At 41.9% G+C, this 18,087-nt stretch overlaps 1 protein-coding gene across 4 annotated transcripts in view; it reads left to right on the forward strand.

The window, feature by feature from the left end:
* The window catches only part of spegb (striated muscle enriched protein kinase b), a 50,650-nt gene that overhangs the window by 22,825 nt on the left and 9,738 nt on the right, over window positions 1–18,087 (forward strand). For all 4 annotated transcript variants that reach the window (XM_012879623.3, XM_021325079.2, XM_021325080.2 and 1 more), the window contains exons 10-31: window positions 158–418; window positions 499–657; window positions 1,675–1,864; window positions 1,953–2,182; window positions 3,834–3,953; window positions 4,687–4,791; window positions 6,215–6,421; window positions 6,501–6,624; window positions 7,106–7,278; window positions 7,374–7,486; window positions 9,317–9,485; window positions 9,569–9,665; window positions 9,761–9,961; window positions 10,081–10,138; window positions 11,427–11,504; window positions 11,607–11,779; window positions 11,860–11,886; window positions 11,982–12,134; window positions 14,489–14,531; window positions 14,637–14,705; window positions 14,793–17,499; window positions 17,602–17,751. In XM_012879623.3, the coding sequence (XP_012735077.3) occupies window positions 158–418; window positions 499–657; window positions 1,675–1,864; window positions 1,953–2,182; window positions 3,834–3,953; window positions 4,687–4,791; window positions 6,215–6,421; window positions 6,501–6,624; window positions 7,106–7,278; window positions 7,374–7,486; window positions 9,317–9,485; window positions 9,569–9,665; window positions 9,761–9,961; window positions 10,081–10,138; window positions 11,427–11,504; window positions 11,607–11,779; window positions 11,860–11,886; window positions 11,982–12,134; window positions 14,489–14,531; window positions 14,637–14,705; window positions 14,793–17,499; window positions 17,602–17,751 (5,607 nt within the window). The remainder of the gene's footprint in view (window positions 1–157; window positions 419–498; window positions 658–1,674; window positions 1,865–1,952; window positions 2,183–3,833; window positions 3,954–4,686; window positions 4,792–6,214; window positions 6,422–6,500; window positions 6,625–7,105; window positions 7,279–7,373; window positions 7,487–9,316; window positions 9,486–9,568; window positions 9,666–9,760; window positions 9,962–10,080; window positions 10,139–11,426; window positions 11,505–11,606; window positions 11,780–11,859; window positions 11,887–11,981; window positions 12,135–14,488; window positions 14,532–14,636; window positions 14,706–14,792; window positions 17,500–17,601; window positions 17,752–18,087) is intronic.

Genomic DNA, 18,087 nt, shown 5'->3' on the forward strand with positions numbered 1-18,087 from the left:
AAAGAGCCTTGAGAGGACATGTGTTGTGAATTGGTGCTATAGAAATAAAATTAATTTCTTCTTTAACAACGGTCAGTCTGATCATTAGATTGATTTCAGGGATTTCAGCTGGATCTTTGATTATCATGTGAAATTCTTTTTTTTTATTTATGTTCAGCTCCTCCAGTTGAGCCGGGTCTGTCCGTCACCCGCCCGGTGAGGGACATCACAGCAAAGGCCGGAGAGACGGTTTTATTCGAGTGTCACGTCATTGGACCAAAGGACACTGATGTAGACTGGCTCGCGGATGGAAAACTGATCCAGCCCGCGTTGCTGAACTGTAAGATGCACTTTGACGGGAGGAAGTGCAGACTGCTGCTCAATTCTGTGCATGAGGACGACAGCGGGACGTACACGTGCAAGCTCAGCACAGCCAAAGGTGGGGATCAGAAGAATATTAATGATATAATGGCTGATGGTGGAGAAAAGTACTTACTGTCGTTGTGTTTTCTCTTTTAGAGGAAGTGACAACAAGCGGGAAACTGAAAGTCATTCCATCACTGGAGCCTCTGTTCACGCGGAAGCTGGATGTTCTGGAAGTGATCGAGGGTCGAAACGCTCGGTTCGACTGCAAAGTCAGCGGGACTCCGCCTCCTAAAGTCCTCTGGAGCCACTTTGGTACAACCAGACTCCATAGCAGGAACTAGTGATGTGAAACATTATCCCCCCAGTCCAGACTTCTTTTTACTTTTTTGTTACACTTAAATGTTTCTGATCATTAAAGAAACTTTATTATCAGACAAAAAAAAAGAATAATAAAATGGTTTTTCGAAACTGAGGTTATTCTCTTTAGCCATAATGATTTCTGTGAAAACTGTATAATAATTCCCTCAAACAGAACCTACCTGACAACATGAAGTAGGCTAATTGATCCATAGGTTACACACCATACGTCGAATAAAGAAACTGACACTTGGAATAGTTTACAAAGCCTTTTCTAAATCACCCTACTCAGTTTTACACTTATTTAATTGAGTATGCAATTATTTATAACTTATAGGTGTACAGCATTTTTTTTCTTGTGCTGTAAATCTGCTCTTTGCTGCTAGTACACCTGAATTTGACCTCTGATGGACTTAGTCAATTCAATTATACAACCCCCAAAGAAATAAAACAAAACATCTTGATGATCTCCAAGACCTCTAGGAGAAAAAAGAAACAAGCGGAACTTTTTTTAAGGTCTGCATTTAAGGTTACATTTGATGGAAAACTGACCCAACCAGAAACTGCTGATGGAGAATCAATGGCTAATAATTGGTTACCTTTAGCTAAGGTTCTCTTGTGTTGTACAACACAGCAACAATCCAGCACACACCAGCAGGTCCACCTGAAAAAAAGCAAGGTTTTATAGTGGCCTAGTCAAAGTCCAGACTTAAATTTGATTGACACGTTGTGGGATGGCCTTAAACAGGCTGATGTGAACTAAAGCAGCAGCAATTTTTGAATTCACTCAGGTTTTCTGTGTCTGATATAAAACCTGTTTGGTGAACTGAAATGTTTAAGTTTGACAAAAACAGAAGGAATCTATGAGGGGGTAAATACTTTTTCATAGCTTTGTCCGCCACAGCCTCCATGTTGTCCTTCCAACCCTCTCTGTGATCTCTTGTATGAATGCCTCCTGACTTTTCTCTTCAGACCAGCCGCTCATCGAAAGTGAAGACATCAGAATCGTCCAGGAGGGCGGCCGCCATTCTCTCATTATTTCCCACGTGACCAGCGAAGACGAGGGTTTCTACACCGTCAGAGCTCGGAACGGTCACGGAGAGGCCGAGGACTCTGCTGAACTCTACATACAAGAGCCGCGACCAGCCATCTCCTCTCAGATGTAAGACAGGGGGACATCTTCCTCGAATTCAAACCTTTCTTAAAGCCGAGAATATTCTCCCGTGAAACGCGTTTTTTCGTCCGCTCAGGGCCAAACTGGAGAAGATGCCGTCCATCCCAGAGGAGCCTGAGGTCCCAGAGAACGAGGTAGAGCGCTTCACCATGCCCGACTTCATCAAACCTCTCTACGACCTGGACGTGATCGAGGGAAAAGAGGCCGTGTTGAAGTGCAAAGTGGCCGGGTTGCCATACCCGACCATCGCCTGGTTCCATAATGGCAAGAGGATAGAGAGCACGGAGGACAGGAAGATGACACAGTGTAGGCGGACCAACATGAGGCTCAACGCTGTGTTGCTTCTGGAAAACCCCTTCATTGGGTTTTTATGTGAACGACCAACTCAAAAAGGGACATTACTGTGAAGAAAAAACGAAAAATGGTTTCCAATAGTTGATCAGTATAACAATTACAGTTATAGCAATCTGAAAAGTGGGGCTTGCATTTGTCTTAAACCTCAAACCAATACTTTGTAGAATCGCTTTTCGCTGAAAAGTGAAACTGAATCTCAGTTGGCTTTAGGTCCAGACTTTGACTAGGCCATTCTAACTCATGGATCTGCTTTGATTCAAGGCCTCCCACTGTTTCTCTAGCTGCATGTTCAGGATGGTTGTCCTGCTGGAAGCTGAACCTCCACCCTAGGCTCAAGTCTTCTGCAGCCTAAGGAAGGTCCTGCATTTACCTCCATCCAACCTCAGCTATCACATCAGACCAGCTCCCCTGTCCATCCTGCAGAAAACCGTCCCCTTAACATGATGCTGATCCTGCCATGTTTTAATTTGGGGATGGAGTTTAGGGGTGATGTGCAGTTTTGGTCTCATCTGACCAGATCCCCTTCTTTCTCATGTTTGCCATGGCTTGTGGCAACAAACTAGGACTTAATGCAAGTGTAAGCCGCACTTTTCAGATTTTTATTTGGAAAAAATGTTGAGTCGTGTTCCTTTCATGCAAACATTACGCACCACATTCTGTTGGTTTATCTCATAAAATCTAAATAACTTAAACTGGAGTTTGTAATGTATGGAGTCAAGTTTGTTCCAATATGGTTGCAAGCAAAGAGCATGTTTTGTAGATGGAATAAAAAAAAAGCAATTCGTAAATTAAACTTTGAAAAACTTCTTAAACAAAAAAGGTTTTGACAGTAACTTTACTGTTTTCTCTAATTTTATTTTATGAAATTGTAATACTTTTTTCCGCATTTAAGTTTTTAATGACATTTTACCACATTTTTATTTACAGATTAAATATGTATTAATAATTTTTTTTTATTCCTCTATTTCAGATTGAGTTTTACAAATTGCAGTATTTTCAAATTGCCTTTTCCAGATCTCATTCTCTTCACTTCTGGGGGCGGGCTTTCCTCTGAAGCGAGGAGCAAAGATGCATTTCTATTGGTCCGCACGGACGTTAGCAATAACATTTTTTGTTAATGAGCGTTAATGAGCAAGAGTGAGAAGTGAAGAGAACATAATCTTTAAAACGTGACTTGAAAAGAATGCAATTCGCAGAATTCAATCTGAAAAAGAAAAATTTTAAAAGAATAAAATCTGTAAAAATAAAATCTGAAAAAAACATGAAAGTTACTCTGAAGACCTTTTTTTTTATTCAGAAGTTTTGCAAAGTTTAATTTCTGGATTTAATTTTTTTTTTTCAAATTTCCATTTACAAAACGTATTCTCTGCTTGCGACAATAATGGAACAAAATTTACTCCATAGTGATTTCACAAAATCTGCTAAATAGTGTGAATGCTTTTGTAGAAAATTAGTGCCACCCAATATGAAATTTGCAGTTTCAGAGACTCCACACAGGACTAGTTAATTTGGGGCATCATGCATTTTGTTAAAGAACCATTTCAATAGAAACTGGACCCACTATTCAGCTCCTTCTCACCCCGGTTTGTTCTTCCCTCTGCAGTCCGTGACGTGCACAGCCTGGTCATCCGCTCTGTGTGCCACGCTCACGGTGGAGTTTATAAGAGCGTGATTTCCAACAAAGTGGGAAAGGCCACCTGTTATGCACATCTCTATGTTACAGGTAAGTTCATCTTCTGCTTTTGGCTCAGGAAGGAAATCTCAGGAAGAGCTCAATACAGTCCTGTCTAAACTGTCTTGGGTTTATATTTTCAATCCAAGCCGCCTGACGTCTCTATGATCTTTGAAAGTGGTCTTCATTAATAGTTGTCCTGGCTTTCTGAAGGTCGGTCCAGTCAGTGTACTTTATGTTTTGCTGCATGCGCTTTAGACACATACCAAACCACCAGAAGACGTTTCAGGCCTTAAAAACTCCAGCAGATAAAAACCACGGTAAAATCTAAAAAAAAAAAACAGGAAATAGTTATCGTTAAGATCTGGGCAATGCCTCATCAGTCAATGGAGATTCATACTGTGCAATTTTCAGTTAATTTATGTGTTGATGCAAAGATCCAATGTTATGTTTGATAGAGTCATGAAAGAGGAACTCTTTGTGTCTTTGTGGTTTTAAAGCTCCAATCTAATGCTAGTTCTTTAAGTTGGCTGACTGTGCCGGCACATGTCTGGGGCTTTGGAGAATTTAAACACTCGGATGGTTCAGAGGTCAGAATTAAGTCTCTCAACAAACCAAAGCCACCAAAGGCGCTCATGAGGTATTTAAAGAAAAACTCCTTCAGGCCTTCAGAACCTGTGTAGAACAGTTGATGAAGACCACTTAAGACTGTGATGACAGGTTTCCTCTATCATCACAGTAATTTGCTCCCTGGAACCACGCCTTGACCTGTCTTCATTTGCAGATATTCTTCCTGATCCTCCCGATGGAACTCCAGTGATAGAGTCCATCACTGGGAGAACCATCACTTTGAGCTGGAAGAAACCCAGAAGGTTGGACCCTTCCATTGGTACGTATGAGATGACTTCAGACCTGAGTTACAGCCAACCTTACATTAGGCGCAGTTCCACTGGCACACTCGTTTTCGCCCGGCTGACTCTGCGCCTCCCTGGTTGGATCATCTTCGCCCGGTTTAGTGATTCGACCAGCCTAGAAAAGCCTGGATTATAGTAACGCCTGCTGGGCATTGCTTCAGTCCCCGTTCCCCCGACGCCTCACACCCAGTTGACATTTTAAAGAAATCTGTAAAAGATGGATAAATGATAAAAATACATAATTTTAAATGAAACATAAATAAAAGAAAAAATATAAATATTGTTTCTATAGCTGCATATGCAGGATTGTCTTAGATGTTTTTAAGGAGTAATCCAATGAGATACATATCTGGATCACGCATCTAATGATAAAATAAAGCCTGTCTGAACTCTGCTTTGAAACTGTGTGTTGGAGCGCAAAACGCTCCTTCTTCAGGCTGTTTTCAGCGACAGAATTAGTATTTACAAAAAGATTTTATTTATTTATTTATTTTTTTTTTTTCTTTCATTTTTTTTCTTTCTTTCTTTTTTCTTTTTGTTTTTTCTTTCTTTTTTTTGTTTCTTTTGTACAAAAAGATTTTAACCGCAGGGAAATTGTAATTTTCGGGCTTACTCCCTGGCAGTCTCAGCGGTGTGGGCTGTCATCTTTTTGCCTCAGCCATGGCAGGATCGAGGAGTACACGGTTAAAAGTTTTTTAACCAATATTATTTTCATCGGTCTGACTGCGTGCTGACCACCAGGATGCAGGCTGCTCTGTCAGCAGAGGGAGGGCGAAGCTCGACCGTATGTGAGCTCCTTTCAGCGGCCACCTCGGCAGAATCACCCCGCTGCTCCCCTGGTGCTTTATACAGAAACAGAGGCGGGCAGCAGGGAAAGGCAGACAGCCACCGCCTTGAGCCACATGAGGTGGATGGATGGACACTTCAGAGACAAAACTTAACAGGTTTGAGTGTGAAATGAGAGAAAGCCTCAATAAAGCCACGGATCTGATGTGGTGTGTCTTGGTATAGGAAACTGAACTGTCCTTTTTCTTTTTTTACCTTTCAGGCATGGTTCATAGTTTGAAAATAAAAATTATATTTCAGTTTGAGCCACTCTGTCCATAGTGGTGCTCAATATCAATGTTGTCGCTCTTCAGTTATTCTGGACTTCGTCAGAGAAAACTCGTTTCTCCTCGTGTTCACCCAAAACTCCTCTCGAGTCAGCTCGGTTTGTTTCGGCTCTTCGGCAGATCCACAGGGACCCCGGCTGGCCCTGAAAAAAACCCAAAAACTGCTCCTGAAACACTCGAAAGTGAGCGGAGCCGTGCGGTGCGAGGCAAATCCCAGCCGGTGGAACTGTGCCTGTTGTTTAATCTGGAGAAAGCGAGGTTCTACTGAGGTTTTGCTCACTTCCAGATCCCGGTTCCCTGATGTATGCCATCCAACAGCAAGCCCTCGGCTCCATCCAGTGGATCATAATCGCCTCCGGCCTGAAGGAGACCACCTACACCATTTCTACCCTCTCCAAGGGTGTGCGCTACGCATTCAGGGTCCTGACCATCACCTCAAAAGCCTTCAGCAAACCCTCCCCCGCCACCGATCCGGTTCAGCTCTTGGACAGAGGTAGAGTCCATCTCTCACGGCACCTGCTGATGCATCAGTGAGCGGTACTGGTTTAAATGTTCTGTGTGGTTCCTCTTAGGCCCGTACCTTCAGGAAGCTCCAGTGATTATCGACAAACCGGACGTTGTGTATGCGATTGAAAACCAGTCAGTGACGATCTCCATCTCTCTGAATCATGTCAACACTGCCGTCACCTGGAAAAGGTATCAGTTTAATTCAATTCCATTTTATTTATATAGCACAAATTCATGATACAGTTATCTCAAGGCACTTTACAAAGTCAAATTCAATCAAATCCTCTAGATTGGTCAGAAAGTTTCCTCTCTAAGGAAACCCAGCAGGTTGCATCAAGTCTCTCCAAGCAGCATTCACTCCTCCTGAAAGAGCGTAGAGCCACAGTGGACAGTCGTCTGCATTGTTGATGGCTTTGCAGCAATCCCTCATACTGAGCATGCATGAAGCGACAGTGGAGAGGAAAACTCCCCTTTAACAGGGAGGAAAATCTTCACCAGAACCAATGTTTAATGCTTGACTTTCTTTTAGACTACAGGGAAATCACCTTCATGCTTTCTGCACATTTTTAATCATAAACCGTCTGTCATTCAGACAGGAAAATATACATAGTGACTGTGCTAGTGCAGGTCTGAGTCTCCTAATGCTGACTGAAAACAAACTTGACTCCAGGAAAGGAGTGCCTCTGGCCAACAAGCCCGGCCTGTATGAGATGGGGATGCCAGACGACGACCAGCACACCCTGAAGCTGCTGAAGGTGAAGAGTTCTGACGTGGGCGAGATGACCTTCGTGGCCACCAACGAGTTTGGAAGCGACAGCTGCAGCTTCAGCGTGGAGACGGCCGGTAGGAAAGACGTCCACCTGTGTGGCCGTAGAGCTCTCTGTGCCCTCCGTCCCCCGGCGTCATTTGTAACGTTGAGTTTGACGCTCTGTCCACAGCTCCACCAACGTTTGAGACGATCATGGAGGACCTGGACATCTGTTCAGGCGAGACTCCTCGCTTTGCTGTGGTTGTGGAGGGGAAACCGGTCCCTGACATCCTCTGGTTCAAGGTTTTTATCCATTCATTTTTTATGTTTGGTGGATACAACAAAATGTAAAATTTATGTATATAATGTGATTATTTTTTAATTTGGAAACTGAACATAACAACCTTTATTGTTGCTGAAAGTCGATGGTGTTAGTGTCTTGATTTGGGGCTTTTCTTAGTCAAGCCACGAGGATTTATGATCATTTATGGACCTGGACTTTAAAAACTGCAGCAGAGATTTGCACAACTTGTCCAGCCTTAAGTTACAAATAGAGACTTCAAAAGGCAAATGTTATTAATTTCATGGTCTGCCCATAGCGATGATCTGGTTTTTATCAGCAAAGTTCATTTAAATCTAACCGCCAGCGTTGAAAAACAACAGATTCCACATGGTGATCGTTTCTGAAGCAAAGATGATGCCAACGTGAGTTTTTTTTTTTTTTAAATAAAATAATAAGTAAATCACAAAACCTTTGGTGGCAACAGCGTAGGTAAAATTTAAAGTGTGTCTGGGGGGGGGGTATTTTGTTTTTACCATGAGGTTATGTAATGTGTTGAAGGTCAACTATCCTGTTTTTAAGACTCAAAACATCACGCCTTAACACAATAATGAAGCAGTAGGGTAAATCTGTTTCTCAGGTCACGCTGGAAAAATGTAAAATATAAATAATCTAATAAACGAACGTGTTAATAATAAGCACAACTGCTGCACGAGTGGTTGGGAACAGATCGTGAAGATGAAGACAAACTTCGTTCCGTCACAGCGTCCTCCACAGTCGCTGGCTCTCCCGGTAAAGATGTCTTAAAATAAGCTCCACCAGTGAGCCTTAGAGATGTTTTCACCTCCATCACCATCCTCCTCACCGTGCGTGGTGGAAGAAGAGCTTTGGTCCTCATCCAGCCTAGTTTGTCACGCTTCCTGTTGGTCTAAACTTTTCTTTTGTTGCTCCGACAGAAGATGTTCAGGGCAGGTTTTTACTTCTGGCTTTCCCGTTTTTAGAGGCAGTGAAGAAAAGCGGACATTTGTGCCGTCATACGATAGAAAGTCACACGTTACTGTTTAGAAGTGCTGAAGCTTGGAGATCACCTGAAAAAGTGAAATATCCGTTTAAATTTCAGCAAAGCGGTGCGTTCTCCCTGTACACAAGACCCCAGCCTGGGATTTGAACCTAGGACCTTCTTGCTACTTCTTGCTGTACCACTGTGCAGCTCTCATGTGTTTTTCCCAAATAAAAATGCAAAATAAATTCATTGCAAGTTTTCTTTTTAACTGCTCAGCAATGAATTTAACGTTCAATGTTTAAATAAAAAAAAAAAAGTAGAAATTATTCTAGGTCGGAAAAAGCATCTCAGCCTTAATACAACGTTATTGATTTTTTAATACTTGTTATAGAAAATGTTTTTAGTCTGCTTTTGAGTAAAAATGTGCATAATGGTTGTGGCTCCTCTATGATACTAAAAGAAAATAGGGTTAATATATGGAAAATGCTGACATTTCTGATTTAAAAAGATAAAAAGCTGTCATTAAAAATCGGACCCTGAACAAAAAGTGTCCATATGCATCAGGTTCGTTATCTGTAGGGCCACATCGTCACCGTTCTGGACCTGAGGTCGGCCGGACTTTGGACGCGCCTGTTGTTAGCATGAGACGATGCTGCTGCAGTAAAAGTCGAGTTATATTTAAAGCTTTTTACAGCAGCTCAGCAGAGGAGTCATTAATTGTGGCTGGTGATGTCAGGATATTAGAATCTGCATATTTCTGATCGATAAATAGGAGCCTAAACTAGAAAAATACTTCCTCTGTGTTAGTTTTTATTCAGGATTTCGTTAAAATGAAAGCTTTTGACTTCAGGGGGACGTCCTGCTGTCGGAGAGCAGTCACTACACCTTCGTCTATGACGACAACGAATGCTCCCTGGTGGTCCTGAACGCCCACCCTGAAGACTCGGGGGTGTACACCTGTACCGCCCGCAACCTGGCGGGATCTGTGTCCTGTAAAGCTGAGCTCACAGTTCATGAGGGTAACGGCCCAGACGCACACCACCTGTAAAAACCACACCTGTAGGTTGTCTGGAAGTGATGGCATGAATTATTGCATCTGCAGCTAAGAGGAAGGAGGAGCCCATGGATGATGAGGAGAGCCTTCTGAGGAAGATGCGCAGGCTGACTGATTACTATGACATCCATAAGGAAATCGGAAGGTAGAGTGAGCTTTTCATACGACACGTCTGCGTTTGAGACAGAAGTCTTGACCCGAAGCGGGAGATGTTTTCACTCTGGCCGTCTCTCGCCACAGGGGAGCCTTTTCCTACGTGAAGAGGGTGAAACAGAAGGCGACCAAAACGGAGTACGCCGCGAAGTTCATCTCGACTCGAGCCAAGAAGAAGGCGTCTGCTCTGCGAGAGATGAGGCTGCTGTCCAAGCTGGACCACGAGAGGGTCCTCTATTTCCACGACGCGTTTGAGAAGAAGAACGCAGTGATCATCATCACAGAGCTGTATCTTTTTTTAAAGAGCCCAAACACACAGATTCAAAGATTGTTTAATGCCAGTTAGATCTGCTTTATGGGAAAAGGCACAAAGAGCAACACAACCAAACCTTAAATCATGTCTACAGATGCCACGAGGAGCTGTTGGACCGATTTACCAGGAAATCCACCGTCCTGGAGTCAGATGTAAGTCCTGCGTCGGTCATTAACTGCAAAAACAGAACTAAAAATAAATAAAATTTTCTTGAAATTAGTGCATTTCTCCTTGATCTGAGCAGGTAAATAAGATTATCTGCCAATGGAAAGAGTATTTTTACCCCTAAAATAAGATAATTAGATATAATGCACTTGAAATAAGTTGATGGAGATGAGTTTTTAAGTGCAAAAATCTTATTCCATTGGCAGATTATCTTATTTCCCTGCTCAATAAAGTACAAATACACTAATTTCAAGAACAATGTACTTATTTTTCGTTCTGTTTTTGCAGTGCACCGCTGTTTAAAATTTGTTCCTGCAATTAACTGTTTAAAAAGGCGTGAGAAAACTTTATTGTCCTGACTGCCCGTTCAATAAGCTTGTCAACCAGAGATTCTGAGTCTGGTTGTTTCACAAAATCCCCAGACAGGAAGTCAAAGCTGTCCCTGTTGATGGAGTTTCTGAGCATTTATACCAGCGATCCTGCATGTGTGCAGAGCAAACCAGGATTTATGTTGAGTTACAGCAATGAAAAAGTGGTTCTGATCCTGAGAGGCCAGGGTAATATGGCAAGTGTGGTTGGCACTAAATATTTACCATCTCATGAGAGCTGCAGGTCATTTATCTTTGCAGAAGAAACAACAGAAAGAGACTTTGAGGGGTTAGGAATTTAACTAACGCTAGATTCTATCTCAACTGACAGCGACTGATGCTGAGGATTTCTCTTATCAACAGATGATGAATACAGAGTCTAAAAATTCAGTTTTTTTTCATTGGTCAGAATGCAAACTTTATAGTCAGAGAACAAGCCAACAGATGGGGCTTAATTTGCAGACATTATTAAACCTGACTCTGTTCATTTGATTCACTGACGTTCAGCTTTGGCTCAGAGTCACAATGAGGGCAGAAAGCGCCCAGTGAGCTTCCCTGCCTCCCTCATATTTTCCCATTCATTTAACAAAAAACCCCCGATTTAATAGCAGTCATGAAAAGACAAGGTTTCCTTTTTATTATATTTTTATTTACTGATTTGCACTCATTCCCCACCTCACTGGATCATGGCCCAGACTGATATCCTGCCAAACCAGGCTGCAATTTCCTGCCAATCTTTAAAGTTTGTCTTTGGACAGTTGCTGCTTGTTTTGTGATAATTTTCCATTGAAGATAAAGAAGAGCAGAACTGAGCAGAGATGAAGAAGTGACAGCATCTGAATGCCCTGCCCACTCAGCGGCCGTGTGAAGCAGAATTAGGTAATAAATAGCCGTGTGTGTCCAACAGGTGCGATCGTGTGTACGGCAGCTGCTGGAGGGAGTGGACTACCTTCATCACCTGAACATCATTCACCTCGACATAAAGGTAGATTATCTTCAACCTTCCCACAGAAAAAACATTTTTAATGAGCTCACTGACTGATTTCTTCCAGCAGAGCGTCATTTCATGCATGTGATTTATTTTCAGCCTGATAACATCCTCATGGCCGACCTCCAGAGCGATCAGATCCGTCTATGCGATTTCGGCAACGCCGTAGAGGTCACCCCCGATGAGGCTCAGTACTGCAAATATGGCACACCTGAATTTGTTGCACCTGAAATCGTCAACCAGACGCCGGTTTCAAAATCCACTGACATATGGTAGTGATTCTGTAACGTAAAACATTTTATTTTATCATCATTGGACTTTTAAAAACAACAACTTTGATTTATTTTCTCAGGCCTATAGGAGTCGTAACGTACCTGTGGTGAGTAAATACTAAATTGGGTTTTATTTTTCTGCCTCTCTTCTTCACACAACCTCCTGATATCCAGTATTTACTGCAGCTTTCTCTCTTATCAGCCTGACCGGCATCTCGCCGTTTGCCGGGGAGAGCGATCGCAGCTCGGTGCTGAACATCAGGAACTACAACGTGGCTTTTGAGGAGAATATGTTTGCTGAACTTTGCCGAGAGGCCAGAGGCTTCATCATCAAGCTGCTGGTAGCCGACAGGCTGTGAGTTTCACTAACAGATGAAGCTTTTGTCTCAAACTATACTTGTGTGTTATGGTTTTGCTTTATTGTTGTACAGCAGCAATTAAAAAGGAGCAAAACTTAATAGAATGCACCAAAAAGATTAGGCTGATTTTAGTGCAGCATGAATATTTTATCAAACAATAAATGGCGCTTGTAATTGTTTTTAATTAATTTCTTGCCCTTTTACTTATTGTATGTTTATTTTATCTTTTTCACTTTTTTATTTTTCATGCTCTCCATGTGTTTTTATTTAGCACTTACCTGTTTTACTATGTAGCACTTTGGGATTTGTATAAATATAAAGTGCATAACAAATCTAATTTATAATAATAATAATAATAATAATAATAATAATAATAATAATAATAATAAAAATAATAATAATAATAATTATTATTATTATATATAGCATTTAATGTTATTCATTTATTTTAAAATAGTTTAACATTTTGCTGCTATTTCAAGGCTGAGATCAATGTTCTATTGCTCAGGACTGACTGGTGATCAGTTCAATAGAAAATATCATCAGTTTTTTCTCCATTTTTTATTTTTTTTTAACTCAGCCAGCCTTTCTTTCGGTTGGTAAATGCAGCAAGCAGAATGTACTGTGGTGCGTGTTTCTGAACTAAAAATTGGATAATTATGAGGGACGTGGGCTTTCATGCATAATAGAGGGGAATCATGTACACGGGCATTGATTATGTCATAAAACATGGGGAGGATGTGGAAAAAGACACAACACATTTGATGTTTACATGCACACCAGATGAATTGAATTTATTTGCCGATGGCTCACGAATGAGCACAATATGAACACTTCATGGCGACAGTCATGTATGATCACTGAGGATGAAAACACAAGAACATCAAAAGCTTATTTCTTCTCTGATCAAGATACCAAACATCCAATTTTAACATCCAAGAATAAAACTAAAACAATACGGATTAAAAAGTAATGGAAAATTGCAACGGTAAGAAGAATAGAAACAACCATTTAAGTTATTCACAAATCATAGAAATATTAAAATTAAAGCCACAGTTCACTCTCAGCAACTGGAGGCATAGAGCTATATTTATAGGTTTAAGGGTTTAAAATAACTCTAATCATTACTTTTTATTTCCTTTAACAATTCACTCCACTACATAGCTGTGCTCTTTAAAAAGCTGTTCTCATCCATAAGACTTTTTAATGTGAATCTTTAACCTAACCATTCAGGTAATTTAAGGTTTTAACTATTAAATAGTTCTGGCGCTGATTAAAGTATGTAGTTTTTAAGGACAGGAATACAGTTTGACCCCTGGCCTAGCTTATTTTTTAACAAATATGCTGTCTCAGATATGCTGGTTTAACAGAATAATTTAAAGTTAGGTTGAAAATAGTCACTGGGTTCTGGTTCTATAAATAGCAGAGAGCTGTTTTGCAAGAGACACATTCTGCAAGATAAGTGCATTCGTTCCCACGCCACAGCTGTAGATTGGCACAGTAAGAGAGATGCAGCTCATAACAGTACTACTGCTATTATAACACTTTAACAGGCTGTTTGAGATTCAGATTTTCTCTACATGACCATAAACATCCTGATAGAAAAGATCATGTTGAGATAAAGCGACCTTTATTTCACAATCAGACTGCTGCACCAGGCGAGTTCGACTAAACCAGCGATGAGGTGAAATGAGGCAAGGCAAATATATTTGTATAGCACATTCCCGTACAAAGACAATGCTTTACATGATTAAAATATAGGAAAATAAAAACAGAATAAAAGCAAGTTGGAAGAAAATTTAGAAAAAATTAAACAAAATAAAACATGGGAAATGGAAACTAAAAGCATATATTAAAAATAGTTGGATGACAAACTTAAACTAAAGATGTTTCAAGTAGAGTAGGACAAAAGTTTTGTAGTTATTTCTAATACTAATACTAATACCAAAACAACCAATTACTCAGAGTCTTAAAATTCCTTTATTTTTTGCAAGTTACAAAACTACTACCTCTATAGCAAAACATGAGGCATGTTTTTAATGTCTAAAAAGCTTTAAAAACTAAAATCAGAATTGACAGGTGAGAGCTTGAAATAAACTAGAAATCTGTGTCCATCTAGAAATACCAAATTGGTGAATCTTTACTTCTGTTTTCTAGCATGCAACAAATTTTTTTTCCAGGTAAGGTACTGACATAAACAAATTCTGAGATGTCCTACACGTTTCCCAGATACCGCTAAACCAAAATAGCTCTGTTATTATTTTAAAACGTAATGTTATGCTCAGACAGTAAATTGGAATTAGCAGGAAAATAGAGCACTCTCACATAATTTTACATAATTTGCTTTTAGGAGACCTGATACTCAGGAATGCCTCCGACATCCTTGGTTCAAGGTGAGAAAAAGTCCATAATACATCCTGTGAGTTCCACCTGACAATATTAGGCCTCTGTCATTTATTAATAATTACTTCAAAACCTATATTCAATGGGTTATACAGATACTAAGCAAGGGGAAACCAATCAGCACAGATGGGCTGAAGAAGTTTGCTTCTCGCAGAAAATGGCAGGTGAGGGAAGTTATTTTTCTTTCTTGTGTTGCATTTCCTGCAGACAATATTTTAAAGTTGTAATATTTTGTTACTTATCTTTTGTAGCGTTCCATAATCAACTATAAATCAAAAATGGTCATGAGATCCATACCAGAGTTGCTGAATGATTCCTCGAGTCACACTTCCATTGCAGTTCCGAGGCACAAGAAAGAGGGCTCACCTCTCCCGTCGTCGTCTTCAGACTCTGACGAAGACATCGATGAACTTCCTTTTATTCCAATGCCACTTAACATGGACTTCTCCGGATCAAGAATGTCACTGAATGACATTCAGACCAATGAGCAAGGAACAGGAAAAGGGAATGAAAAAAGCCAATGGTCTGGCCCACCTACCCACGGCCAGGAGGCAATGGAGTGCGACTCTCAGGAGCAGGAAACACCAAGAGGAGAGCCAGGAGGGAAAGGCCGCCTCCGGAAACGGTCATCAGAAGACAACGACAAGGGTTTCTCTGAGGAATCACCATCTGAACCTATCCAAAAATCAGAACTATCAAGAAAGCCCCTCCGAAGAGGATCAAGCATGGAGTCTGAAAGGGTAGAAGGAGGCCGTAAAAGAGGGGAACTTCGGCGCGGTGGTTCGGCTGACAGCGCTTTGCTGCTCCGGATTACACCCGAGGAAGGAGCCGAAGAAGAAAACCCAGAGGAAGGACGGAGAGTCCTGAAAAAAGCTGTTTCCATGGAGCTACCTAGGAGGAGTGCCAGTCCAGGAACGGCAAAGATGAGCCAAGAAGACTATGCTCTTAAACTGGAGCTGATGAGGCAGCGACTGCTCCGTGGCGGTTCTGCAGACAACAAGATGAGTGGCCTGAGAGGACCTCTTTTAGAAACATTAGGGATGGGAGATGAAAAACGAGCAATGCCCTCAGATCGCTACTCTCGCACAGCTCGTGTGGGCCCACCTCCACTTACCAGAGCTGCCTCAAGTGACTTTGCAAGGGACGAAGTTCCCAAACCTAAGGTTCTACGTAAAAGCACTTCTTTCAGTCAGGGGGATTCAGAACCAATAGCTTTACATCGCAGGTCAGGAGCACCTCTGGAGATTCCTGTTGCACAAGTAGAGGAAAGGCGGCTTAAAGAAGCCATTTCCATGTCATCTCTGACAGAGCAAACAAGGTTAGACTCCCGTCCAGAGACTCCCAGGGAATCTTCCCCAAAGCCACGTACCCCAGACCCTGTTGTGCAAGAAAATCAATCCAAAACAGAGAGTCAGGATTCACTGATGGAGAAAGAGATTCGAACAGACGAGACTGTAAATGAAAAGATGGATGGACTGACTGCAGACAGTAATTTTGATGAAAGGTCGAGCACAAGTGGATTCTCAGAGAAGGACATGAGTATTTCAGAGGAGCCATTGACTGAAACAGATAACGTAGGCCAGAGAATGCCTACACCTCCTGATATGGCCCATAGCTCTGGAGCAGAAGAGAAAATGCAAGAGGAGAAAGAAAGAGAGAAAAAGGTGCAAGAAGAAAAGGAAGAGTTCGCAAAAGAAGAGGATGAAAGGGTTGAGTTTGCAGTTGAATCAAAAGCTAAAGAAAATGGAGAGGTGAAGACAAGTACGCCGACAAAGTCTTCTGAGATGATCATAAGCACAAGCTCGGTTATGGTAAAACCAACACAGGAACCTTATCAGCCTCCAGGAGCTGTAGCTTCAACATATATAACACCTTCACTTCCGGCCCGAGTTGTCCTCCCAGATGGAAGAATGTCAGCTTATGCCAGTATAATGCAGACCATCTTAGTGCCTTCCCTTCAACCTGCCAACGAGGAAGCCCTAGCCCCCTCGACCCCAGCTGATGTTCAGGTTACCTCTTCAGCCTCAGTTACAGCTCAGACATCTTTTCCAGAGAGCACATCATCCGGATCAGCAAAGTCGATCATCATGTCCACCACAGAGCATCCTGCCGTCTACTCCAGGGTAGCATCACCAGAAATGATCACCAAAGAACCCAGTCCACCGAAGACCTTTACGCAAACGTCACCCCAGCAAGAGCTTTCTGCTGGAGCTGACTTGGAAGATATGACCTCTGAAGAGGTTTTCGAGGCCCGCTTCAAAAAACGTGAATCTTCCCTCTCAAGAAGTCTGAAATTTCTCTCAAGGTCAAAGGATGAAGATAGATCAGTGACCATCCAGGCTCCAGAAGATACCTCTGAAGAGATATACAGACCTGGGCCTGTTGGTGCACCATTACAGTTGGCATCCAGGAGACTTGAGGAAAAGTCCAAGTCCGTCCAGGACCTTCGTGAAGCCCAAAAGGATCAAGGCTTCATGAAAAGGCTCTCTATGCGCTTGAAGAGAACTCCGTCAACAGAGCGTACTGATGAAGTGGTGAAGGAAGATGATTCGGTTGGCTCAAGACGTAGGCTCTCTTGGACTCTCGGCAGACGGGGCTCTCAGGAGAAGAAAGAGGTAGAGATGACGAGGATGGATGGAGAAGGCGACAGGCCTGCGGAAGAAAAGGAGCTGAAGAAGCCTAATGAATCGCCGGTGTTGGCGATGCGCAGGAAGATTGAATCAACTGTGGCTGGGATCTCCACGAGAATTCGCAGCTACTCGGAGGAGAGACGAGCCTCGGAAGATAAGGAAACAAAAAGGACACCGATTCTTTCAATGCTTCGTCGGTCAACATCAGAGAGTCGAGCCATGAAGCCCATCACTGTTCCTCAGAACCAACTGGCATCTCAGGCCAGTAACGGAGCCTCATCGGAGTCACTTGACTCCATGTCAAGCCTAAAATCAGAAACATCTAAGGGTATGGGGTGGTAGTTGTTGCTTTTTTAGACTTATTAGATCATGTCATACAGCAATCAATCAAAGCTAATCTATGCTTTTTATATTTGTGTTGTTAACAAAGGCATTGAGGTTGAGCGGAGATCCAGGTGGGATCGATGGGGCTTGACAAGAGGGAAAAGAGACAAAACCGTGTCACAGCCTGACATACCCACTGCAATCTCACGAGACAACAGTTCCTTACGCTCACGCCAGTACTCCAAATTAGCTTCTGGTAAGACGGGGATGCTATGTCCTTAAATTTAAAATGTCCTTCCTCGAAGATGAATGACTTTCTTTGCTCCTAGATTAAAATGGCAATTAGATTAGATCCTGGTTTTGCAGTTAGATGGCACTGAGGGCTAAAAGATAACCACAATATCAAATGTCCATCGTTTCTAAAAGTCTAGACTCCTATATGTGAAGGTAAATCCTTGGAGTGGACAGAGAAAAGTGTTACTTCAGCCAACTTAACTGTTGCACAGCATTCTTCATCCAAATTAAACAATGCAAAGATGTACAGATACACAGGGTTACAAAAGTAGAAGGGGTTTTCTAATTGTGTAATGGC

The sequence above is a fragment of the Fundulus heteroclitus genome, chromosome 7 (assembly GCF_011125445.2).
Source record: "Fundulus heteroclitus isolate FHET01 chromosome 7, MU-UCD_Fhet_4.1, whole genome shotgun sequence".
Classification (NCBI taxonomy): domain Eukaryota; kingdom Metazoa; phylum Chordata; class Actinopteri; order Cyprinodontiformes; family Fundulidae; genus Fundulus; species Fundulus heteroclitus.